The following is a 24,374-nucleotide window of genomic DNA, read 5'->3' as shown; positions in this document are numbered from 1 at the left end:
AAATCTCACTGGAGCAGTTCAGCAGCCGAGTGTGAAGCGGCTGGGATGAGAATCAGCACTTCCAAATCTGAGACCATGGTCCTCAGTCGGATAAGGGCGGCGTGCCCTCTCCGGGTCGGTGATGAGAAGGAGCTAAGCCAAAAAGCGAAGCTCTCGACTTTACCGGTCGATCTTCGTTCCCACGGTCACGAGCTGTGGGTTGTGACCAAAGGAACTGAGGTCCCGGACACAAGAGGCCGAAATGAGTTTCCTCCGCAGGGTGTCCGGGCTCTCCCTTAGAGATCGGGTGAGAAGCTCGGTCATCCGGGAGGATCTCAAAGTTGAGCCGCTGCTCCTCCGCATCGAGAGGAGCCAGATGAAGGTGGCTGGGGCATCTGATTCGGATGCCTCCCGCACGCCTCCCCGGTGAGGTGTTCCGGGAGGAGACCCCGGGGACGACCCAGGACACGCTGGAGATACTACGTCTTTCGGCTGGCCTGTGAACGCCTCGGGATCCCCTGGAAGAGCTGGACGAAGTGGCCGGGGAGAGGGAAGTCTGGGCGTCACTGCCGCCCCCGCGACCCAACCTCGGATAAGCGGTAGAAAATCAGAATCAGAATCAGAATCAGAATCATCTTTATTTGCCAAGTATGTCCAAAACACACAAGGAATTTGTCTCCGGTCGTTGGAGCCGCTCTAGTACAACAGACAGTCAATTGACAGAACACTTTGGGGACATAAAGACATTGACAAAAAACAATTGTGCAAAAAGATGCAGAGTCAGTTCGAACGACTAATATTGCAATAGTCCGGTGCAATGACCATTGTGCAAAGGGCGCTGAGACTGAGGAGTGTATGCGATCATCTGGGACAATGTCGGTTGTGCAAATGTTACAGATACTCCTCAATCGGTGTGCAAATGGAGCAGATGCTACTCTGGCATGAGTGGCCAGTATATGCAAATAGTGCAGCATGGCGAGACAACTGCAGTGAGTGCACGAGTAATACATAATTGGCCCCACAGAAATGTGACAACGAACTCAAGTCAAAAAATTGCCAGCTTGTTGTAGTGGAATTATAGGTTAGGTGTTTAAGAAGTTGACCGCAAGAGGGAAGAAGCTGTTGGAATGTCTACTAGTTCTAGTTTGCGTCGATCGGTAGCGCCGACCTGAGGGAAGGAGCCGGAAGAGCCGGTGACCGGGGTGCGGACGGTCCGAGAGGATTTTGCACGCCCTTGTCTTAGTTCTGGCAGCGTGCGAGTCCTCAATGGTGGGTAGAGGGGTACCGACAATCCTTTCAGCAGTTTTGATTGTCCGTTGCAGTCGGAGTTTGTCCTTTTTTGTAGCAGCACCGAACCAAACTGTGATGGAAGAACACAGGACCGATTCGATGACCGCTGTGTAGAACTGTCTCAGCAGCTCCGGTGGCAGGCCGTGCTTTCTCAGAAGCCGCAGGAAGTACATCCTCCGCTGGGCCTTTATGAGGACGGAGTCGATGATGGTCGCCCACTTCAGGTCCTGAGAGATTGTAATTCCCAGGAACTCGAAGGTCTCGACGGTTGACACAAGGCGGCTGGACAACGTGAGGGGCAGCTGTGGCGAAGGATGCCTCCTGAATTCCACGATCATCTCTACAGTCTTGAGCGTGTTCAGCTCCAAGTTGTGTCGGGCGCACCGCAGCTCCGGCCGCTCCGCTTCCTGTCGATATGCAGACTCGTCACCGTCCTCGATGAGGCCGATGACAGTGGTGTCATCTGCAAATGGATGGATGGATCTTAAAAGAAATTATTCTCTTGAAAAAAATACATTCTTCTCATGTAATGTGGTTCTGTCTTGGAAATATTTGACAATACCCTTCATGAGACGTCTTTTTACTGAAGAAGAAAAAAACTCAACTACGGAAGTGCAAATCTGAGGAAGAAAAGAAAACGTGGGCAAACATTTTGCCGGAGCTTCCTGACACCAATAACACAGATCAACTTGTTCAGTCGGTCCTTTCATGACAAAAGCGGAAAGCGTTTTAAAGAAGATTTTTTTTATTTTAATTTTTTGGTATTCGGTCGTATTTGTTGCTCTAAAGCAACGCAAAGCGGGCGTCGTCTCGTCAGGCCGGAGGAGCGGGCGACTCCCCTGCCTCCGTTAACCTCGCTCGCCCTCGCCTGCCCTCGCTCGGCGACCCGGCTCCCGGTCCAATTTGGCACGCACACGCAAAGAGAGGTTTAGCGCCTTTCGTAACTCGCGTTTGTCTCGGAGGGTCCAATTAAACGCGTGGCGAGTTCTGACGGCGACTCGGCTCAGGAAGGATTCCGCCGCCAGATGCTCCGAGTTGAGTTTGTTTTGTTGGGAAACAAATCGCCTTCATGCATGTTAGCTTGTACGTATGCGAACGAGAGTGCGCTAACTGCATTCTTTTTTTGTTTTCAAGTTTTACTGCAGCAATAAAATCCGACGGGTTTATATTCTGTCCATTTGCACGACGACGACGACGACGACGACTTCTTCTGGATACTCGCTTTTACAGAAATGGTGTTTTTCCTCAGATGGAGATGGAAGTGAAAATAAATGACTGAGATAATGGGGTTGCGCAAGTGTGCACACCCTCTTATAATTGAGGATAGCGGCTACAATTCACCAGTTCACATTCGAACTCGTTCAACGGGAGTCAGCACGCACCCGTCGCCGTTGAAAGCGCCTCTGATGCATAAAGTTCCGATGTTGCAGTTGGCATTTCCTGACTTGTTTATTTCTAACCGTTGGCAGATCGACGAGCGTCGCTACACGGAAGGCAGCAACTCGACGTCGTGCGTCTTCATGGTGAACAAGCCGTACGCGGTGACGTGCTCGGTGGTGGCCTTCTACATCCCGCTGGTGCTGATGGTGCTGGCCTACCAGCGGATCTACGTGACGGCGCGCGCGCACGCCCTCCAGATCGGCATGCTGCAGCGGGCGGGCGGCGCGGCGGCCTCGGACTCTGCCGACCAGCAGCGCAACCACCGCATGCGCACCGAGACCAAAGCGGCCAAGACGCTGTGCGTCATCATGGGCTGCTTCTGCCTGTGCTGGGCGCCCTTCTTCGTCACCAACGTGGTGGACCCCTTCATCGGCTACACGGTGCCCGACAAGCTGTGGGCGGCGTGCCTGTGGCTGGGCTACATCAATTCCATGCTCAACCCCATCCTCTACGCCTTCCTCAACAAGTCCTTCCGCCGTGCCTTCCTCATCATCCTGTGCTGCGGACGCAATCGCTACCGCCGGCCGTCCGTTCTGGACCCGCGCGCGCCGTGCGCCGCCACGCGCATCAACGGCTCCGCCCACGTGCTCAAGTAAGTTCCGCTCTGCGGCACGCGCGCTCCCAGTGTCGTGGTTATATTTTTTTTTTTTTCTCTTGAAAATAAGATTTATCTTGGGATTATTTTACTTTTTTTGTAAAATGTTGTTGGTTTTTTTTCTAGCAAAATAAACTAATCTTTTGGCAGGTAGGTTGACCGTATTTTTCTCAAAAAGATTTTTATTTCAACAATACAATATTTTTTTATTCAACTTTATCCGCTTACGATTTTTTCTTCTGGAACAAAAACAACTTTATTCTCATCAATGTCTGACTTTTTTTTCTCTCTCAGGATTACAATTGTTTTCCTTACATTATGACACTATTCTGGTTTGAGATTTTGCTTCTTTCAAAAAAAAAAAATCTTTCTAAAAACACGTCATTATTCTTGTCAATTCACATCTTTTTTTTTAGTCGTAGTATTTATGTTTTTCCAAGCATTTCTACTTGGTAGAGACACTAAATATAATTTCTCCTTTATACCTCCGCGGTAGCATTTTGTCGACTTTATTATTGAACCCAAAAGCAATATCTCTTATGCTGTATGTGATGTATAAAGAATGGGCCATACATTGAGAAAATAATACAAAGACAGTAGAAGCCTGCACACTCCTGGTTCGGCACCCACAGATTTCTTTTCAATTTCTTATTATTTTCTTTCTTTATTCTTTTTCTTCTCCTTTTCTCGGGGTGAGGGGCGCAACCCCTGAAAAGGCTTACTGTCAGTTTCTTCTTCTTTTCCTTTGGGCTTGTCCCTTTTAGCGCCTCATCCTTTTCCATGTCAGCCTACCTCCTGCATCAAAAATGAGTGGAGACGTGTTATGTGCATGCCAGGCCTCTAGTTGGCGATGTAAAGAAACGTGACGCATTTGCATTGCATGTTTCGGTTTTAAAGACTTGACTTTGCAATCTTGGATTTGAGGCTACAAATTTTCCTTCAACTGTTTTTGAGCATTTCGCTTTTAAGGATTTACTTCGAAAGAGTTTCACGATTTAAGGATTCGTTTTTAAAAGGACTTGAGTTTAAGAATTTAGAATTAAGGTCTCAGTTTTAAGGACTTGGATTCTGAGCGCTTGGATTTAGTGTTATGTTTACGTTAAGTTTTTTTAAGGACATGAATTTTAACCCTTGAGAACTTGGAAATCAGGTCTTATTTGTTAAAAAGGATTTAGGGTTCAGGTTAGGGGTCAGGGTTAGGGTTGTTCGGGTTAGGGTTATTTATTTATTTATGTATTTTTTAAAGACTCAGCTTTAAGGACTGATAGATAAGGTCTTAGTTTTAAGGACTGGTAGTTAAGGTCTTAGTTTTAAGGACCTGGGTTTTTTTTCCCATCAAGGCGTTTGTTTTTATATATAGACCCCTATTCAAGACCTTGGATTCAAGGTCCTGAATTCCAGGACTCGATTTGGTGTCTTCGTTTTAACGACGGCAATATCGCCTTCTGCTGCTCTTGCACTTGTGAATGTCATATGACCAAACCCGGAAAACAGGTAGCGGACTCCGCGCGCATGCCACTAACAACTAGCATAACTACGGCGTTGACGACGAGACCAAAAAAATTCAAGTCATCATCATCAACCTGTAGTTATGCTAGTTGTTAGCGGCAGACGTGGGGAGTCCGCTACCTTTGTTTTGTTTGATTCACGTGACGTTTGCGACGCGAGCGAGAGAGCAGTTGTGATGTTCATTTTGCTCGCCAGCAGAGGGCGATGTGATATGAGAGGGATGAAAATTGCTGAATTAAATAATAATGAGCCATGAATTCTAATCCCACAAACGAAACAAAATATTCATCAGAATACCGGGTTTCGACTAGAGATTCGTTCTCCTTTAAGGATTTGGATAAAAATGACTTGGACTTAATAGCTTAGATTTGTGGACTTGGGTTTTTGGTCTTTGGAGCGTTTGTCGTCAGGATGTCGTTGCTGTTGCTCTTCCAACTTTCCTGCAGATGTTTCTCACGTTGTTTTTTTTTTTTTTTTTGTCTTCTACTGTCGAAACCCGCACAGGAAATGATGTGGTGGTCTTAATTAAAAACATTTGACATTTGCTGAATCTTATTTGGATACGTTATTTTTTTTTGGTTGTTGTTTTTTTTTTTTTTTTTTTTGCAAAATGCACGCAAGGCCATTTTCTTTCCGGCAGTATTTAATGTGTCCGGATAACAATGTCTTGCAGACGTAAACAAAAGCAAAGAGACAAAAATCCTAACAGGAAACCTTGCTTTCGGCTGCCAACACGCCACACGCACACACACACACACACACACACACACACACACACACACACACACACCGTTGATGTTAATGTTACCCATATAAGTGTCCAAATTCAATATTGCACGTCTTTATCGAAATTCCCTGCTCACAACTTTTTATCTTAACTTTGTGCCCGAAAGGTTTTGCTGTCTTCATTGTTAAATGTTGTCCCTAAATGTGACACTTTAAGTTTTCCTTCTTTAAATTCCTACTGTTGTTATTTAAATGTCAGTGCACTCCAAAGTTTTTTGGGGGATTATTTCAATTCACCCTCAGTTTGTAAGTAAAGTGGCGCTTCAATATTGTTTTTAAAATCTGAATTCAATTTTTACAAATGATTATCCAATTATTCCTGCTCGTAGCTTATTGTTAACTAAATGTGTACTCATAACTTTGTCTTGTAAGTTTGTGTAAACAAGTCTGTTTAAATTCTTGCTTGCGACTTTTTGTGATCTAAATTCACGTTCGCGTTTTGCCGTCCGAATCTGTGCGTGCGACTTTTTGTCTTAATTCACGCTCACGGTTTTTTGTTGACTAATTTCATGCTGACAAGTTTGTATGTAACTTTGCGCTCATCGGTTGCTCATTGTCCAATTTCCATGGACACATTTTTTTGCTAAATTCGCCACTCCCAACTTTTTCTTATCAAAACGTGCGCGTGAATGGCTTTTGTTGTCAAAAGTCGTACTCGTGAGGTTTTAACTAAAGTTGCATTGAAAAGTTTTTTGTGGGCAATATCACGGGTTTTTGTCGACGGCTCTTTTGTTTTCTCAATTCGCACGTTTGTCATCGAAAGTCCCATTCGTGCGACGTTGATGCTCGTCGTAATCGGATGCTTTCAAAACACGCGTCTTGTACATTGACGTGTCGCGCGCAATCCCGCCAGCGAGAACACGCGTCTGCTCTCCGATGGGTCGATTGTGCGTGTGACCTTTAACCTTGTTTTTTCACCCTCCTTTGTCCTCCTCTCTTGACCTTTTTCTTTTCCATCCTTTCTTTCCATCCATCCTCACTCCTGAATCCTTCTTCTCTTTTGTGTCTCATGTCCCCCGTTTCCACCCCCTCCTCTCTCTTGACTGCTTCTTTCACCCTTCCCATCCCCCTCTCTTTCCCTTTATCTCTATACCTCTTTCCCTGTCCTTCCGTCCTTCTCCCCATCCCTCCGCTCCTTCCATTTTCTTCTTTTTCACTTCCCTTTTGGCATCCTTACTTCTTTGCCCTTCGTTCTTCATCCCCGTTCTCTCCATCCCTCGCACCCATCCTCCACTCGTTCTCCTTCTGTCTACACCTCCTTTCCTATCCCTCATTTGCCTTCCCCCTTTCCACTTTTGACTCAAAACCTATCTTGACTTTTTTTCCTTTTCTTTTCTCTTGCTCTTTTTGACCTTCCTATCCTCCTCCTGCCATCGGTCCATTTTCCATCCACTCCTCATCTCCTCTTCCTCCATCCTTTCATTTCTCCACCTCATTTTTTTCACGCGTCAACTTCCACTTGAAATCATCTCGCGTTCTTTTTTGGTCCCTCACCCCAAATGTCTTTGCGGTTCCTCGTCCTCCTGGTCTTCCTCGTGGTCCTCCCTGCTCTTGTCTCCAGCAGCTGCTCGTCTGCCTCCAAACTGCTGCTGTGGTTGTGCAACACCAGGCCAGTGCCTGTCTAGCCGCGCTAAGCCTCACCTGCAGGCTCTCTCTCGCTCGCTCGCTCAAGTGAGTCGGTCGCACACACACACACGCGCACACACAGACGCAAATTCTCTTTCCCATTGACATCAATTACAGCTGGAAGAAAACGGGAGGGAAACAAACCATCTTTTGTCAGCGCTATACTTCAAATCGAACCGGTGGCAGGAGATCCCAATCAAAGTCGTTTGTTGATGAAAAGTTGCTCGACTCGGGAGTTTCCCATCACGCTGACACGGGTGGGAGCTGCAACATCGGGAAGTCGCAAACTGACAAATGACATTTCAAAAGAGGAATTTAAAAAAAATTAAATAAATCCCGTTGGGAATCGAACGGACAGAGTCTATATCTTCACTTAATTTTGTTTTATTTCGATATTTTTCTCAAGGGTTTAACTTTCATTTGGATAAATATGTTGTTTTACGCTTATTGTATTAATTCTATTCTCTCAAAGGAATACTTCAATTTTGCTTTAAGAATGTATTTTTGTCCACATTTTATTTATTGTACTATTAAGTCCTTATATTTTAAAATATTTGTACATCATTCTATTAATTTAAATCCTTCCAGGGGAATACTTTGACTTTGATCATCTAAATGTTATTTACATTTATTTTATTCCCTGAAGGGCATTCATATACTTTTTAAGTGATTAGATAATTCTTTCATTTAATTTATTTTCAAAGGGTTTTTATTTATGGTACTAATTTTAACCCCTCCAAATTTTTATGTTTTAATTTATTGTACTCATTATAATCCAACAATTAATTATTTTATCATATCTGTTATTAATTGTAATTTTAACCACTTAAAGGAATATAGTAGTGTGATTTAAACGAATAATCATAATTATTATTGTAGTCATTTTAATCCCAAAGCAGAATACTGTTTTTTTTTCAATTTGATTTTCATAATTTTAATATACTTTAATTCGTTTATTTTATAATTCCTTGGACTCATTTTATTTCCTCAATGGAATACTTACAAAGGGATATTTTTCTATTTGAAAAAAAACTTGAAATGAAAGTATTATTTTAATGTTTTTTTTTTTCATTTATGCATTAATTTGAATCCCTCAAAAGGAATAAAAGAATAATTTAAATATTTTGTGAATAGTTTTGATTAATTGCATTCATTTTAATCCTACTGGGGGTGGGGGGGGGGGGGGGGGGGAATACTTTTGGCTTGGTTGTCACGGTCACAAAGTTCAAGTCTAAAAGAGCGAATCAACCGAACAATGCGTCATTTGAGTTGTGCCGCGTCGATTGTCGGCATGCGCTGTGAGGACTCGCGTATTGAGAAGAAGCAGTTTCCGATTGATAAATTAGACAATCAATAGTCTTTACGTCAATAAATGTTTTTAAGGATTGAATGCAAATGTTGTTGTTTTTTTGGACATACTTGGCAAATAAAGATGATTCTGATTCTGATTATGAAATGTATTGTACTGTGCTTAAAAGTTAAATACAACAGAACTGTACTTAAAAGATACACTGTTCGTGACTAGTTTTTTGTGTTTTTTTTTTTTTTAAAGTAATGTACTGCACTGGATTAAAGGAAGTTTAACTTCCAGGATGTATGCATATTTTACAAGCGTCCTTCTAATTTGTTTGATTGTAAATGCATGTTTTGAATGCTGTGAATTTGATTTGTTTTTAATTCCGTAATACCTTTGTGTACCACTAGAGAGAGCCAGCGTAACACGAGTGGTACTCATGCCACACTTGGGAATTAGTACTGGGTAAGCGTAATTGAAAGTATGCGGTTAGGGTAACATAAGAATTATAATCTGTAGCTGTCCCAGTGTTTTCGTCAATGTGCCCATTTCATTTTGAGCCCATGAAAAAATCAGCGACGCTAATCATAGATTACACTTACTGTAAGATTGTTTACATCTGTGTGCTGTGTACAATAACAATTTCTTCGGGGTGTCTTGCTACTCTGAAGCATAATAGTGCGCGTGCGCGTGTGCGCGGGCATCAAACCAGCCTCTGTTGCAGACCGCAGTGCCATTTTCGGAGCTATAAGTGAGCGCACGTGGTCATAGCTCTTTGAATGGCACTGCAGTATGCACGCAGCCGAGCGCCCACGTGACCCAACCCCACCCGGCCCGACTGCAACGCCATTGGACGACGGTGAGCTTCCGCAGACGACGAACGCTTCGCCGTGTGCACGTGTGTGCCTTATCGATTGTTTATTGCATATTCGTAATGTAAAGCATGTGTCAAGGCGGTATGCTAAAGCATATTAAGGTCTCCAAGGTCTGTACAGCGTTATTAGGATCGCCACTTGTGTTGTAGGCAGGACACGCCCCTCTATTGTATGATTGGCTGCTGCATAGTGAGCGCTAATGAGATGACCATACAAAATATGTATCACATTTATACAATGAGTTTTTTTTAATGGTTATAGGTTTAGGATGGGTTACATTCGTAAAAATGCCGTCACACTGAAGTCAGATACTTCTTTTCCTCAAAAGTTGGGGGAGAAAAATCGACACATTACAGCACAGAGCGACAGAAAGTGCTTTGTTGTATTCATTTGGTTAAAATACACTCATTTTAAAGCAATTTAACTCTGACCCCAAATAGCTTCAACCACAAATGTCAGCTACTCGCTTTTCTTTTTCTTCGAGGCTAACTTGTGATGTGAAGCTGTTTTTCGTTGCTGAAGGAGACGGCGAGGACGGCTAACAACTAGCTAGTGTGTTCCCTCCCTGAATCAGTAGGGCGTGTCCAACCTGAATGCAACAGCCAATCATATTGCAGCAGCCCCTGTCCTTCAGCCAACCATACTGCAGCAGCGTGTCCTTCAGCCAATCACATTCAGCACGGCGTGTCTTGTCTAGAAAACGAGCGCAAATCCTCGTAACGCCTCAGCCAAGAAGTAAAGTGGTCTTTAACAGACAGGAGACAATCAACTTTCTCTGCAATCTGCTTGCTATGTTAGCCTAGCATCTTGATTTGTTCAGACCAGCGAGTGTGTATCTTATTCTTAAATACTATTTCATAGAAATAAGTTGCGTTGTGTGTCATAGAATGTCTTTTGTCTATTTGTCGTCTAAAGTGAGTTCGCCCAAGCTTTGTTTTCTTAGCACACAGGTGTCAAACTCAAGCCCGCCAAGTCATTTCACGTGGCCCGCGAAAGCAAATCAGCTGTGTCAACTTCCATGATTATTGCTCAAATTCTCATAAAATAATAAATCAGAATCATCTTTATTTGAACAAACTATTATCCTTGACTTCTGATTTCCAAACTAGGTATCCATCAATTTGTATGTCATAATGAGGTGACTAAACATTTATATGGTTTCACAGTCAACGGCCCTCTGAGGGAAACCGTGACTCCAATGTGGCCCTCGACAAAAATGAGTTTGACACCCCTGAAGTCTGTACACTATGTACGACCTCGACCAGGAACTGCTATGGCAAAATATGTGGTTGACTTTTTCTTTGCGATCTGTACGTTATGTTAGCTGAAAACCTCAATTCGATTTTCGATTTTTCGAGTTTATATATATATATATATATATATATATATATATATATATATATATTAGACGCTATTTTGATTGGTTGCTGTGCGTGTGTTCCCACTGGCTGGTTTAGAAAGGCTAAAAGGCACCAAGCATCACATTTAATAACACAAATTGTTCTTTTCTTTTTTTTTTTTTTTTTTTTTTTTTGGAGGAGCGCTTGTTGCCGGGGGCAACGCTAAAGCTTGGCCGCAGTGTGATTGGAAGTCAAGCTTTCTGCTCCGTTTGCTTCGTGTCTGGTGCTGAAGATGAAAATGAAAGTCCGTGTTCATCAGCGCATCCCGCCAATGGGAAAATAGGAACATTTACTTCTAATCTGGCTGCCTGGCCTCGTCCTCCGCATGACATCGTTTGAAAAGTCAACCCTACAACCCAGTTTGACTTTCCTACAAAAACATTTTTAGACATGTCTTTCATAAATAGACATACACAAAAAGTGACAACGCCGTGCCCCCAAAAGACAGAAATGCTGCCATTTCGGCTTGAAGCGGCCATTTTAAGGCTCTATTAACTCATGTGCGCCCGACCGGATTTTTCGATATTTTTCTCGTCGGCCTGCGAGGCCAATTTTCCTCGGCGGCCTGAAATTTGTCTGCTCCGAGTTGACCCATAAAGAAGTCTCAAAGAGTCATGCCAGAAAAGGCACATCAAGTCTGCCGCTTGGAGTCTTAGTTCGCATTTGAGTGTCAATTTGTCCTTTTTCCAGGTGAACTGTCAAAAGACTGACTCCTCCTACCGATTTCGGTTCTGAGATTGTGTTCTGAAACGAGACAACAGTAAAAAGCTAAACTAGTGGAATAATAGCTGACAAACATCTTTTTGTCCTTAATTCTTTGTATTTTTATTCATTCATAATAATATTAGGATTCCAACTAGGATACCCCTGATAAAATCAAATCTATAATTTTTGGACATTTCAACATGTTTTTTTTTTTTGACATATTGAATAAACGTTTTTGAATAGCTGTGCGCTGCAGTGACAGATGCACAACTTAGACTTCAACAATCATACATATCAAAGCTTTTGAATCGTAATAGTGACTGATGTACAACTTTAGCTTTTGACTAGCGGTCCAGTGTTCATTTTTAGCACATATGGTGACAATTTTGCCTATAATTGTTGTTTAGTACTGCGGTGACAATAAACAAAAAAGGGACTGTTCCAGTAAACGCAAACTCGCTCGTTGCCGTGACGACACATCAAACAATGCAAGAAGTGCACGCTTTTAAATTTGTTTACTTCAACCTAACAAGTCAAGCTGTTGACCCGACGACGCCTCATTGGATATCGTCATGGCCGCCGAGCACGCGCTCACACACCTGAACACACACATATGCACTCAGACGCTCTCCTGAAAGTAATTAGTTGTGTAATGGTGCACCACGGCCGTCGCCCGTTCGGAAGTAACAAACTCAAATCTGCAAGGAGATGTTCAACACACACACACACACACACACACACACACACACACATTCAAGTATTACAAAGTCAAAGTTTTTCCTTTGTCAGTCCTCATTAAATCTAGCGCGTGATGCGTTCATGGTCTTTCCATGAGTGTGGGAACAGCGAGGCCCAGTGCCGCATTTAGCATCATTTCTCTGGCGCTCTTCTGCCCGACGACACACACAGATTGGCATTTTGGCTTTTCGGTGGCGCCGCTAATAAGCTTCGGACTCTCTGTAACAATTTGTGACATTTGCCCGGTGCCGGCGTGTCGGGAAAACCGACCAGCGACGTTTAATCCCGCCGTGACATTATCTGCCCACGCTTCAGTAGAGTTACACACATGCTGTTGAAAAAAAAGGAATAATAACAAATAAGTTGAGTGAACGAGCGGGCAAGCGTCTGTTTGTTGAAGATGTGTCGTGTTTGATGTTGTTGTTGACGCGTTGTCTTCTCTCAGGTATTCGGCGCTTCACAACGGGAACCACGCGGCGCCGGAGAAGAAAACGCTACACCAACACGCAGAGTCCTGCTTGTGACGCAGCGTCACACACCTCCGCCAAGCACATACGCGGGAAGGGAGCGCAGCGCCGACCCCGCCCGGCGGAGACGGACGGTGTCTACTGGCCGCCGGGTGGACCGAGGCCTAACCGGCTCGGCCGGTTCCGGTTCTGGCCCCGACGTGACTGCGGTCCCGAACCGAGTAGCCCCACTTGTGGAACTTCCAGGGAGTGACGTTTCTAAAGCTCGGTTCATTTTAATATGGTATTTAATTTAATTGGACATTTACATCAACTCCTCATGTTTGTGTGAGAGCGTGCATGTGTATCTATGAAAGCAGTTGTGCCTGTGTAGTTAGTGTATACAGTGTTTGTGTTTTTTGTGTGTGTGTCTGCGTTGTGAGCAAGTTTGTTTACATGTGTGTGTGTGTTTCTTACAACAGTGCGTGTGCATGTGTATGTGTGTAGTATGTTTCCACATGGGTGTGTGTTTCTTAAAACAGTGCGCGTGTGTATGTACCAGGTGTGTCTGAAAAGTTCCAGGACTGGCGTCACAAAAGATGTATTTTATATTTGTCCGGGTTTTACCCATAAATGTGGGCCAGAGGATTTGCTCACAACGTCTTGAGCATCTGACAGTTCCTGCAAGGAAGTACATCACCGCGCTGGAGCAAACACAAAATCCTGGAACTTTTCGGACGCACCTCGAGAACGTGGGCATTTCTTACAACAATGCGTGCGTATGTTTCCACGGCGATGCATGTTTTTTTTTTTTTTTTTTTTTTTTTTCTCTCCTGTCTGTCACACCTCATCCACACCGCATGTCACATGATCCATCTGCCTCAGGATGGGGAATGTACAAGAACGTCCACAAACATGTTTACATCTGCTCACTGAAGTGACTGACGTCTGTTGGGTTTTTGTGGTTTTTCTTGCGGACCCTCAAGAAAGTTGGTGAGCGTGTCTAACATGAGTATACCCACACAAAAAAAACTCTGCCCGAAAGCACATACGTAGGCAGCCATTTTGGTTGGAAGCCTACATTTTAGGTTCATTTTCGTCATTCACACTATTTCAACAATTCAGCCCCAGAAGCCAATTTGACTTAGCATCATGAAATTTGGTAGGCATGTCTATTAGGAGTAGACCCACAAAGGCACGCTTGGATGAGTGCGGTGCGGAAGAACAAGCCCAACAAAAATCTCCTCGGAAGTCCTCCCAGCACTCGCGGGAGTGAGTCCACATTGTCTCACGTGTCTTACTACTTTTGCCCATCTCGTGCATTTCAACTCAGATGGATTGTTTTGTTATTGCTATGAATCATATTTGGTTTTGTTTTTTTCGAGCTGTGAGCGCGACCATGAGTGAAGCACGAGCACTTTGACGCACACACACAAAATGAAAACAATGATCTCAAATGATTTCCATTGATTTCTTTGCTTTTTAGATGGGTTTTGTTGTGAGTGAGTGAGCGACAGCGACTTGTTAAAAAAAAAAAAAAAAAAAAAAATTGTAAATAAAAAGATTTTATTGGCACCGCCCTTGTGCATTCCTTATGTGGACAGTTGCAATACTAAAACCCTCATTTGAAATCAAAACCCAGGTTTGGAACCTTAATTTAAAACCCTAACTTGAAATCCTAATACCAAACCGTAACCCAGTTTTGAAACACACATTTAAAACCTTAACCCTATTGATTGAAGCCTTAAGTAGAAAGCCTAACTCAGGCTTGAGACCCAAATTGGAAGACGGAACCTAAAATTGGGGCTCAAATTTTAAACCCTTATCTTGAAACCTTAATTTAACTCTCTACCTGGGTTGAAAACCTGAATTTGGAACTGCAACTCAGGCTTGGCTTCCTGACACCCTCACCCTCACCCTCACTTGAAAACCTAAGCTTGGCTTCAAACCCTCATTATAAATGATAACCCCTTATTTGAAAAGCTAACGTTGGCTTGAAACTGTAACCCAAGCGTCAAACCCAAATGGGAAATCCCAACCTGAATTTGAAACCCACTGGAAGCCCTAAACTCATCTTGAGACCCTAACCCTTGGGGGAAAGGCTGATTTGAAACCCTAACCGTTATTCGGGAAAAACTGACATTGACTTGAAACCCTGACCCAGGCTTGGCAACTCTGGTCGAAACCTTGAGCCTCGCTCGAAGACCCAACCCAGGCTGAACAAACTCCACTTTAAACCTGAATTGTGGCTTGAAAAGGTGACGCTATTTCTCTCCGAGATTGCCCTCACCGCCAAAGACCAGACTCGTGCCCCTCCAAAGACAGAAGCCTCTCGGCAGCTGAAATTTGACGCCGTCTTCGTCTTTCACACGCTAAACGACGGGAGGGCGACGGATGTCGGTTATTATTCCCCCGTGCTTTTCGCCGTTAAATGGATCCGAAACAGGCGGCAAAGGGGAAGTCGAGCGTCCTCTCGCCCACCCGCTCTGCCGTTTGAGCCATAAAAAGGCCGCAATGTCGACGAGCCGTGAACGAAATGCAGCGCGTGACGCGCTGACATTTGGACCGAGGAGCGCGGCGAGGAGAGGTTTGCTGGGATTCAGATACGGAACAAGATTCCTCCTCTATTCTGCCGTTGGAGGACAAAGTGAAGGACGAACATTGGTGAGATTGACTTTTGTTGTTACGTCTCGTTTCCCCGTCTCATGTTCACCTCTTGTCGACTCATCAGGTCCTCAGCTCCACCTGTTCTCGTCAGCCGTGTTCCTCGTGTCCACCAGTCAGCTCCCTCCAGTCACTCGCGTCGAGTCCAGGTGTGCCTCGTCGTCTCCTCACTTTGTTTGTATTGAGTTTCCTGCTTTTCTCGCCGTTTCTGTCGGATCGTCGTTGATGTCACGTTCCTTAAGTCTTGTCACGTTGAGTCCATTTGGTGTTTCTTCGTTACTTTGAATCAGTGGCGGTCCAAGGTGTGGGGCAGTGCACCGCTAGACTCCATCTTGGTGGCCAAAATATCCTCATTCTTCTTATTTTTGGTAAAAATGTTTCCACTGGCTTGTCGTACTCACATGGCCGCATACGCTGAAGGCCACTTGGTAGTTCAGACTTCATGTTATTATCCAAATAAAAAGGTTTGAGTTAACGTTGTCTTGCTTCGGCTTATACGTGACCTGTCAAGTTTTTATTAGCATTTATTACAATAGTGTGGCGTCCTCCATGAAAACAAACGGTGTAATAATAATTAAAACAAAAAAAAGTTTATGCATGCTTTGAATGGGGGGGCAGTACATTCTTGTGGACAAATGTGAAAATCAAAAGCCAGTACAATGATACTCTTATTTTCAGACGCTAAACAGCATCCATGAATGCATTCATCCATGGAGCAAGTGTCCTACTTTTATCAAACCAAAATGAATCGAAGCTACATGTCCACACACATGCAACTGACGCAGTGGAAACATTCCGCTGAGGTCTTTGTTCGTTAAGAAAAACCCAACGCCCAGAAAAGGTGGGATGGTAGAAACGCACACAATATGTGAAATTTTATTAAGGCATTTGCCAATTATGATGCATAGACTCAAAGGCGCTTTTTTTTTTTTTTTTTTTTTTTTTTTTTTTTTTTTTAAAATATACATCCACTTTTACAACAACAACAACAACAAAAAAGATTGTCATGATGGAGCAGTCACCAGTGTCAGTTGGTGAACATCCAACAAGTGCTTGTAAAAACACACAAGGGACATTTGTTCAAGGCTGCGAAAATGAGTTGAAATGGTACGGCAGCCCACAAAATAATTGGAATCACTTGCGGCCTCCAGCACTGCAGATTGAACACCATTGAAAATGAATCGGGGTCCAGCGTAATTGTGGCCGCGTGTTCCGTTTCTGCCGATGCCGGCGGCTGCGTCAAGCATCCTGGGCTGTCTGTTCAAAACAATAATATTCTGGCGCCAACACAAGACGATAATCTCGACAGTCGGTAGTGGACGGTTTGTCACACTGCTACCAACTTGGCTCAGTTATTAAAAAATTAAAAGGATCGTTGACAACGACGCAAAGGGACTCGTCATCACTTTTTATCCCAGATCCAAAAGCAGTTTCTATTCAAAAATGTTCTCTTCACAAGACGGTCTTCGTTTTTGGCAGTTGTGGTCGGTTAAGGACGGTATGTAATGTTTTTGGACGCCACTAACTCGGCCGACCTGGGTCAGGTCGGTTTAAAAATATTATTAATTCACAGACCGCAGGACTGTGGAGGAAATACAAGCAGCTATTCCTGAGAATGAGTTTTCATTTTGATGGCATTTCACATTCAAGCTTTCAGTTCTCCATTGTGGACTTCACTTCTCTACTGGCTGTGAACTTTGCTCGGGTCTGTGTTTGTTCGGCGAGCGCGTCGCCCTCGGCAAACACAGACGAAGGAATCGAACCTGCGGTGCTTAACGGTTGAACAGACGCCCGCTCGTGGTTTTGTCACGTGGAAAATAAAAATGCGTCATGCCACTTTTGTATTTCAGTAAACGACATTTGGACGTCAGTAACTCATCTGCTGCGCTACGTTGGCTAAACGTAAAACTTTGGCATTGGAACAAACGTCATCATTTCAGTAACGACGACACGAACTTCCAGGTAACGTTTCCCTCTTGTGGACTGGAGGTTGCTAACAATTATATACAGTAGGTCACAAATAATAAAAAAAAAAAAAAAAGACTCATCCATACTAGACATGGCCCGGTGTCAGATTCTGACATTCGGATAACCCGGAGCAAAAATATTGCTATACAATTACAGCTCAAAAATGTCATTTTTAAAATGTTTGCATAAATAACATTCTCTCATTGAACACATTCTGTAAGTACTTAAGGAAACCAAAAAAAGCAGTGACCAATTGAATGTAGTACGTACTTGGAAAATGAGTAGCAACTTCTGCTCTTCTCCGCGCAAACGAACAGATGCTAGCCACGCTAGTTAGCTGCCGCGGTAGAGAGTCTATAGTATTTATTTCCCCAACTGTAGACACACCAACTCTCGCAATTTGTAGCAAACGTTCATTTCAAGAGCCACTTTTTCGAAGCACATTTTGCATATCCTTCCTCGACCCAAAATAAATTCCCAAAAGAGCAAACTTTCTCCGCACGGGGGGAAGGTCCGCTGGTTAATTGACTGCTCGCACCAACAACAGGAGGGGAGTCGTGTTGCTTTTGGATGATTCTATAAAATAAAAGCAAAAAAAAAAAAAAAAGTGCAGATGGAAAGGTTTTGCAGTTTTGAAACCGTGGCTTTTATCAAACTGCGGTAAACCGGTAGCCAGCCCATGCCTAGTCCGTAGAGTTGAGTACCCGGGGCGAACTTAAAGTAGTTTCTACGTTTAAACCCTGAAATCTCTGATAGAACTAAAAGTCAAAACAGTTCACCTTGGCTGGATTTACACCACACGGTAAACTCAGTTTGGGTATGCATCGTGAGAGTGTTTATATATAAAAAAAAAAAAAAAAAAAAAAAAAAACATGAAATCTGATAGAAATCCTGATAATCAGATTTGAATCGCGGCTCTTTTAAATGTGGCACAGATCTGCGCTATTGCAAATTGTGCATTCTTTTCGATCGTCGTTTATTGCAATTGTCCAAGGTCGCATTTATCGTGACGACCTAGCAGAAACGATTGCATTACAGTCACAACGCCGCAGTGCAAATCCAGCCCCGGGAAGGCACCGTCAGTAACTAACGTCAGCATAGCAAGGCACGACTTGTTTTCCGAGACATAAATCGGGTCACTTCGATCTCAACGCGTACCGTTATAATCGGCGTTTGGCGCAGACGCACGCTGCACGTGATGGACGGCGTCTGCGATGGTGAAGAAGGTCAAGCGGTGGTCCCCTCCCCGTTTTTCCGGAAGGTACCCCCCTCGTCGGAGGGCGTCCAGGACGGCCGGGCTGCACTGAGCCAGGACCACCGCCACCCCCAGCTCGCCGTAATCTTTGCGCACTTCCTTCAGTGCGTCGACACCGGCGCTGTCCACGAACAAGACGGCGCCGCAGTCCAGCACTAAGCCGCGTAAAGGTTTCTGCTCCAGCGCCAACGTGACGCCGGCTGCGCCCTCGCCGTCCTCTTTGCACACCGATTCCCGCTCGGCGTTCTGCCGTTTCAGCTTCTTCTCGAACTTGATGCGCCGCGTCTTCTCCTTCACCGGGTCGAGCCCCGCGCGCCGGTACAAAGACTTTTTAAACAAACTCCGGTTGGCGTAGTAGATTGGCGCCGGGTACCTGAAGACGGCCACGGCCGGGTGGGAGCGGAGGCCGCGGTACGCCGACAGAACCTCGTAGTGGTCCCCGTCCTGCGTCCGGCCCAGCTCCAGCGCCTGAGCCCGCTGCGTCCGGCCCAGGACGCAGAAGGCGGACACCAGGACGCCCGCTAGGAGGCCCAGCTCCGTGTTGACCAGCGCCGAGGTGGCCATGGTGATCAGCCATATGGCGGCGTCAACGCGGTTGGCGCGCCACATGCGGGGGACCTCGGCGAACTTGCGCAGGGCGCCGCGCAGGTTGACCACAATGATGACGGCCAGCACGCACCTAGACGGGAAGCCGCGGTTACTCGAGCGGGTTGCCCCGACCTGAAGAAATGGACATTTCAGCTGAGCCGTACTCACTTCTGAAGGGAATAGAAGAGCGGCGCAATGACCAGCAGCACCAGCAGCAGCACCACGGCACTGACGAGGCCCGACACCTGCGTCTGGCAACCCGTCGACTCCTTGACCAGCGTCTTGGTCAGGGCGGCGCTGGTGGCGAAGCAGCGGAAGAAGGACGGCAGGATGTTGCAGAACCCGATGGCGTACATCTCCTGGTTGGCGTCCACCCGGTAGCCGTGTTTCTTGGCGAACATCTCCGACAGCGAAACCGTGATGGCGAAGCCCACCAGCGCGATGGAGAAGGCGTCCACCGCCACGGCGGGGATGAGCGACCACGCCGGCAGCCGCGGCGGCAGGAAGCCCGTCGGGATCTCGCCCGCCACGTCCGAGCCGTAGTCTGCGTTGAAGCGACCGAAGTGAGACGCCAGCGTCGCGATGATGACCACAAAGAGCTCGAAGGGAATCGGAGCCTGGGTAACGAACCGACGCACGAGCGGATTATTTCAGGAAGATGTTCATTTGTAATGGAACACGCTTCGATAGGTGATGCTGTTTTGGTTAGCGACAGAGTACAAATGGGCTTAGCAAGCATTCGATGTCTGTTTTTGAACAATGGACTAAGATAATTACAGTTCCTGGTGGGGCGGGTGACGTTTATTTGCCTGAGGGAAGCGAATGACTGACCTGGCAACTAACGGGGGCATGGCGCCCCCGCTATTTGAGGAAGTCCATTTGTAATTTGTTCTTCCTTTTTCAAAATGGCACCTTTTGAGGCGCTCCGCTCACTTCCTTCTTTCATTTGCACTTTTCCACCCATTTTGTTTAGACTTTCCGCCGATTTTATCGGGCCGATGGGTATCGGCCGATATTTAGCCTTTTATGCTGATCGGCTTTTATGTCACAATTCGCCGATCTGATCAATGACGTCATTGATGGGCTCACGGCACACCAACAAACAAAAATGTCACAAAAAGTGAATACATGAATGACTATTTACTTCCTGCCATCTAATAGAAGACCATTCATTTGTTCTGTCTGTCACTATGCCTCACTGGCATAAACAGAGGAACAAAGAGACATTATTTGTTGTATTGTATTGGCAGCATCCCCCCCCCCCCCCCAACACACGCGGAGACAAGTTTATGATGCGGGGAGGAACGTGAACATTCAAAGAAGCTCGAGAGACGAGCGGATGGGACATGGGGGGGGGGAAAAAAAAAAAAAAAAAAAAAAAAAAAAAATTCTGTAAAGTGCCGAAGTGAAGAGAGCTTTGGTGTATTTCGATTGGCTGGGAAGATTTTGTCTGGTTATTCGTGATTGTTATTTTGTTTTTGTGTTTGTTGTGTACATAGTAGTTTGTTGTCTTTGCAGTTTTTGTACTTGTTTTTATGTTGCTGTCTGCAGTCAGGTCAGCAATGTAAAAACTGTTCTGTCGACTAAACGACTATTTGAGTAAATAACGCTAAATTTCTCAAACTGTGGCGTAATTTAACGAGCGCCGTCTGTACCGTACGAGGAGGCGTTGACGGATTGTCCAGAGCGAATGACTGACCTTCAACTTGTTTTTGAAGCGGTTGTTGAGCTCCTTGGTGGGCACCAGCAGCAGCAGGCACACCAGGCTGGTGATCAGGTCGCACAGGTTGGCGTGTGCCAGGTTGGCCAGCAGGCTGAACCAGGTCTTGAAGAGGGTGAACCAGCCCTGCGGCCTTTGGATCTTCAGCCCCAGCAGGTATTTGACTTGGGAGGTGAGGATGGTTAGCGACGCCCCGGTGGCAAAGCCGCTGAGCAGCGAGTCTGACAGGTAGACGGACACAAAGCCCACCTGGAAGATGCCCATCAGCACCTGGTAGACCCCCGCGGTGAAGGTGACCGTCGCCGCCACCGTTATCGCGTAGCAGCTCCTGTCGCACGACTCCAACGCGCTACCGTTGACGGCCGCCAGGCCGTCGCCGCCCTCCGTGAGGTACCCCGCCGACGCCACCTCCCGGTCCACGACCTGCCCCACCAGCAGGCAGAGAACCCCGAAAATGCCCACGGAGATGTGTCTGGAGGTGCCCAGCAGTGTGTAGATGATGGAGGAGAAGAAGGAGGTGTACAGCCCGTAGATTGGGTCCTGCCCGGCCAATAAGGAGTAGGCGATGGACTGCGGGACCAACAGGATTCCCACGATGAGTCCCGACATGACGTCCCCGAGGAGCCAGTCTCTCGGCTGGTAGCGCGGCAACCATTGCAGGATGGGCACGAAGCCCAGGACCTTGGACTTGATCTCCCGCGGCGAGCGCGAGCAGTGTTTCTCGAGGCGGCGGCACAACGCCGTCTGACAGCTTCGTCCCGCCTCTTCCGGCACGCTTTCCAGGACGAGAGGCTCGTGCCGCTCGCTCTCGGCACAGCCGGCATCTCCGTGGGGCATCGTCGAGCTCTCTGCGCCCAACAAAGGAGGTTTCATCTCTTAAAGCGCCGTCATTTCGAGTCTTTCTGTTCATTTCTTTTCTTTTGTTGCCGTTATAACAACTAACTGGCGAGACATCGCGTTCAATCGTACGACACCTGTATCGCATGACCGAGCATGCGGTCGACCTTTTAATAACCGGATTTAGGGCTGCAACGATTCATCGAGTAACTCAATAATTCAATTATATAAAAAAAATTTTTTTTAAAAAGGTTGAACCAAAATCTGAGCTTATTAATGCTAACACAGTCGCATACAGAAATAAATTGGCACGATAGGAGCAAGCCAGGAGGAAAAGACAAATGTCCAAAGTTTGGGATCATTCCACACTCAACAAGGACGATAAAGCGTAACATCTGCAATCACCAACACACGGTAACATATTGACGTTAGCTAATTTAACATAGACTGCCATCGCTAGTTCGAATGGGTTATAATGCCGCCCGCAAGTGGTCAAGGATAGACGGAGCCGCCGGCACATTTTCAATTGCTTTATTGAATAAAACACAAAACAACATTTGGTCACGAGTTGCCGAAGGGCACCGCACTCTCCTTTGCCGACGCCCACGCCGCTCACCAGGGCCGGGCCCTGCCTTTTAAAGCCAGGCACACGCAAAGTCACAGATACTACAGTAGGACGTGGCGACCCCGACGGGTCCAAAATAACACCTGTAGCTAACGTGTTCAATAATGCAAAATCAGTTGTTATCTCATTACTCGATTAATTGATGGGATCATGGCTACAATACTCAATTCTAAAACTATTCCATAGCTGCTGCGCTGAACTTGATTACTTGTTGTTGTTCTGTTTATATTTATTATGAAAGCCTGACGGTTATTATAATTAAATTGACGAGTACTTTGCATGTGCATTTTTTTCCCTCCACTCTGCAGATTATTTCGAGTTGTTCTGCCTATTTATAATCAAAAGTGCCTGGTTTTGGTTGCTTTTAGTGGAACTGTTGAGTAAAACACCTCTCACGTTATTTGACCCCGTTTCTTGTTAAACATTCATCTCTCAAGTCACGAAAAAGAAATGGTTTCGACCTCACGGCGCTTCAGTTTAGCAAGTAGGATGAACTCTGCTCGGTTTTCTTTCGACTTTTTTTTTTGCACATTTTCGTGGAACGCACATCATTGTCCAAAATGTCTTGCACTAAAGCCGCTGACATTGACAACACGTTTAACCACCATTTTGGTCAAGTGTGACTGCATCCTAAAGCAAATGTACATTTAGTATGGAACATTTCAACACATTTAGGTTGAGAACGAAGTGAGGGAGGTAAAGTTTGAGCAAGTGTAAAATGTGCGAAAGAAAGAAAGAACCCTTTCACTGGGCTTGATTCCCCTCTGAGAAGTCATCATATTGCATTCCAAGTCAGTGGTGGGGGGGGGGGGCTACTAATTTATTCAACTAGGTCAGGAAAAATAAGAATGATGAACTGTAGCTGAAGAAAAAAAAATTGCTCGGCCTTTTTGAGGAGCATTGTTACATTTTAATACTTGCTGTACATGTAGATTTTTTAAAAATTACAAAAATACACAAACTATGATGTCTGTTTTTTTTTTTTTTTTTTCCTACTCACTAATATAACAGTAAATATTAATTTCTCCTCTATATGCACGACTTCATGTAAAGCACATCAACTTTCCCCACGTTAGTTCCGCGTTGATGAGATTATTGCTCCAGGCTATTTTTAACAGCTAATCCCGAGAAAGAAAACAAATTAAAAAAAAATTAAAAGAGGACATTTGTACGTTATTTTTATTAGAAAGTTGTCCAGATAAACTTCCGGCTAGCGTGTTGACTCAAGATTATGAATGAGCGCCTTTGTCAACAAGTCGTCAACGTGTCAGACAAACTCTTGAAGAAGTGATTTAGTGTCACATTTTGTCCGAGCGGCTTGGGACAAATTGTGTTTTTTAAAAATGTGTACTTTAAATTCACTCACCTGAGCTGAGCTTTTGTTCTCCTCAAGCGCGTTAGGAGACGATCCGCGCTTGCTTCGTCGTTACTGTGCAGTTTTCCATTCCGCCTCAATTTCATGTCACGCGCAAACTGCGGCCCTGCGTGATGACGTCACGGCGCAACGGGAGAACTGGTCACGTGAGGTGCTCGCGCAGCAAAGATGGTTCGTGCAAGGTGAACTGTCACTCCGACAAGAATGCAAGTCCCGGCGTAACCGAGCAATAACCGCACTCATTGGCCACTCGATTAGGAATACCATCTAATACAAGAACTGAATCCCCAAAAAATGCAGTTAATAAAATGATGAATATAATAAATGAAGTCGCCTGAAAAACATTGTTTTAAAGTAAACCATCGCGCTCACTTTTGTTTCCTATTGTGATTAGGCGAGCACATATTTTATTCCAGTATTTTATTCATATTTTGGTGACCTTATTCAGCGACATGCTGCGGGGACCTTCGGGAAGCCCACCCTCGTCAGATGTGTTCATCTACGCTGAGGTTTTTGGTTAAGCCTGATCTAGCGATTTAACATCGTCCATCTGTCTGAATACGGGCGATATCAAATTATTATTACTGAAGAAATCCCCAGAGCACAGGTGTCAAACTCAAGGCCCGGGGGACACATCCGGCCTGCCACTTCCTTGTGTG

At 45.3% G+C, this 24,374-nt stretch overlaps 2 protein-coding genes across 7 annotated transcripts in view; one reads left to right on the top strand and one right to left on the bottom strand.

Annotated features, from left to right (window-relative positions):
• htr4 (5-hydroxytryptamine receptor 4) overlaps positions 1–14,195 on the top strand; it is a 53,463-nt gene extending 39,268 nt beyond the window's left edge. For 4 of the 6 annotated variants that reach the window (XM_061685675.1, XM_061685676.1, XM_061685679.1 and 1 more), the window contains 3 exons: positions 2,739–3,301; positions 7,161–7,270; positions 12,683–12,772. In XM_061685675.1, the coding sequence (XP_061541659.1) occupies positions 2,739–3,301; positions 7,161–7,224 (627 nt within the window). In that variant the 3' untranslated portion in view covers positions 7,225–7,270; positions 12,683–12,772. Of the gene's footprint in view, positions 1–2,738; positions 3,302–7,160; positions 7,271–12,682 lie in introns of all 6 variants that reach the window. The other 2 variants (XM_061685677.1, XM_061685681.1) reach the window with 2 other exon arrangements.
• Positions 14,196–18,213: 4,018 nt separating this feature from the next.
• On the bottom strand, positions 18,214–23,795 carry slc26a2 (solute carrier family 26 member 2). The gene is made up of 4 exons (XM_061686505.1): positions 23,707–23,795; positions 20,858–21,726; positions 19,327–19,775; positions 18,214–19,249 (listed from the first exon to the last, which is right to left on the bottom strand). Exons 2-4 carry the CDS (start codon positions 21,713–21,715, stop codon positions 18,463–18,465), a joined length of 2,094 nt encoding a protein of 697 aa, XP_061542489.1. The 5' UTR covers positions 21,716–21,726; positions 23,707–23,795; the 3' UTR covers positions 18,214–18,462.
• Positions 23,796–24,374: the final 579 nt, after the last annotated feature.

The sequence above is a fragment of the Phycodurus eques genome, chromosome 9 (genome assembly GCF_024500275.1).
Source record: "Phycodurus eques isolate BA_2022a chromosome 9, UOR_Pequ_1.1, whole genome shotgun sequence".
In the NCBI taxonomy this organism is placed as follows: Eukaryota; Metazoa; Chordata; class Actinopteri; order Syngnathiformes; family Syngnathidae; genus Phycodurus; species Phycodurus eques.
The sequence above is the reverse complement of the archived record's forward strand: the minus strand, read 5'-3'. Positions and strand labels throughout refer to the sequence as shown.

Bases quoted from the DNA above. Each gene is read 5' to 3' on its own strand.
- slc26a2 (XM_061686505.1), bottom strand. From the start codon at position 21,715: ATGCCCCACGGAGATGCCGGCTGTGCCGAGAGCGAGCGGCACGAGCCT. The intron at 19,776-20,857 runs GTCAGTCATTCG...TTCGTTACCCAG, and splicing joins GCTTCAAAAACAAGTTGAAG to GCTCCGATTCCCTTCGAGCT. The intron at 19,250-19,326 runs GTGAGTACGGCT...CTTCCCGTCTAG, and splicing joins CTCTTCTATTCCCTTCAGAA to GTGCGTGCTGGCCGTCATCA.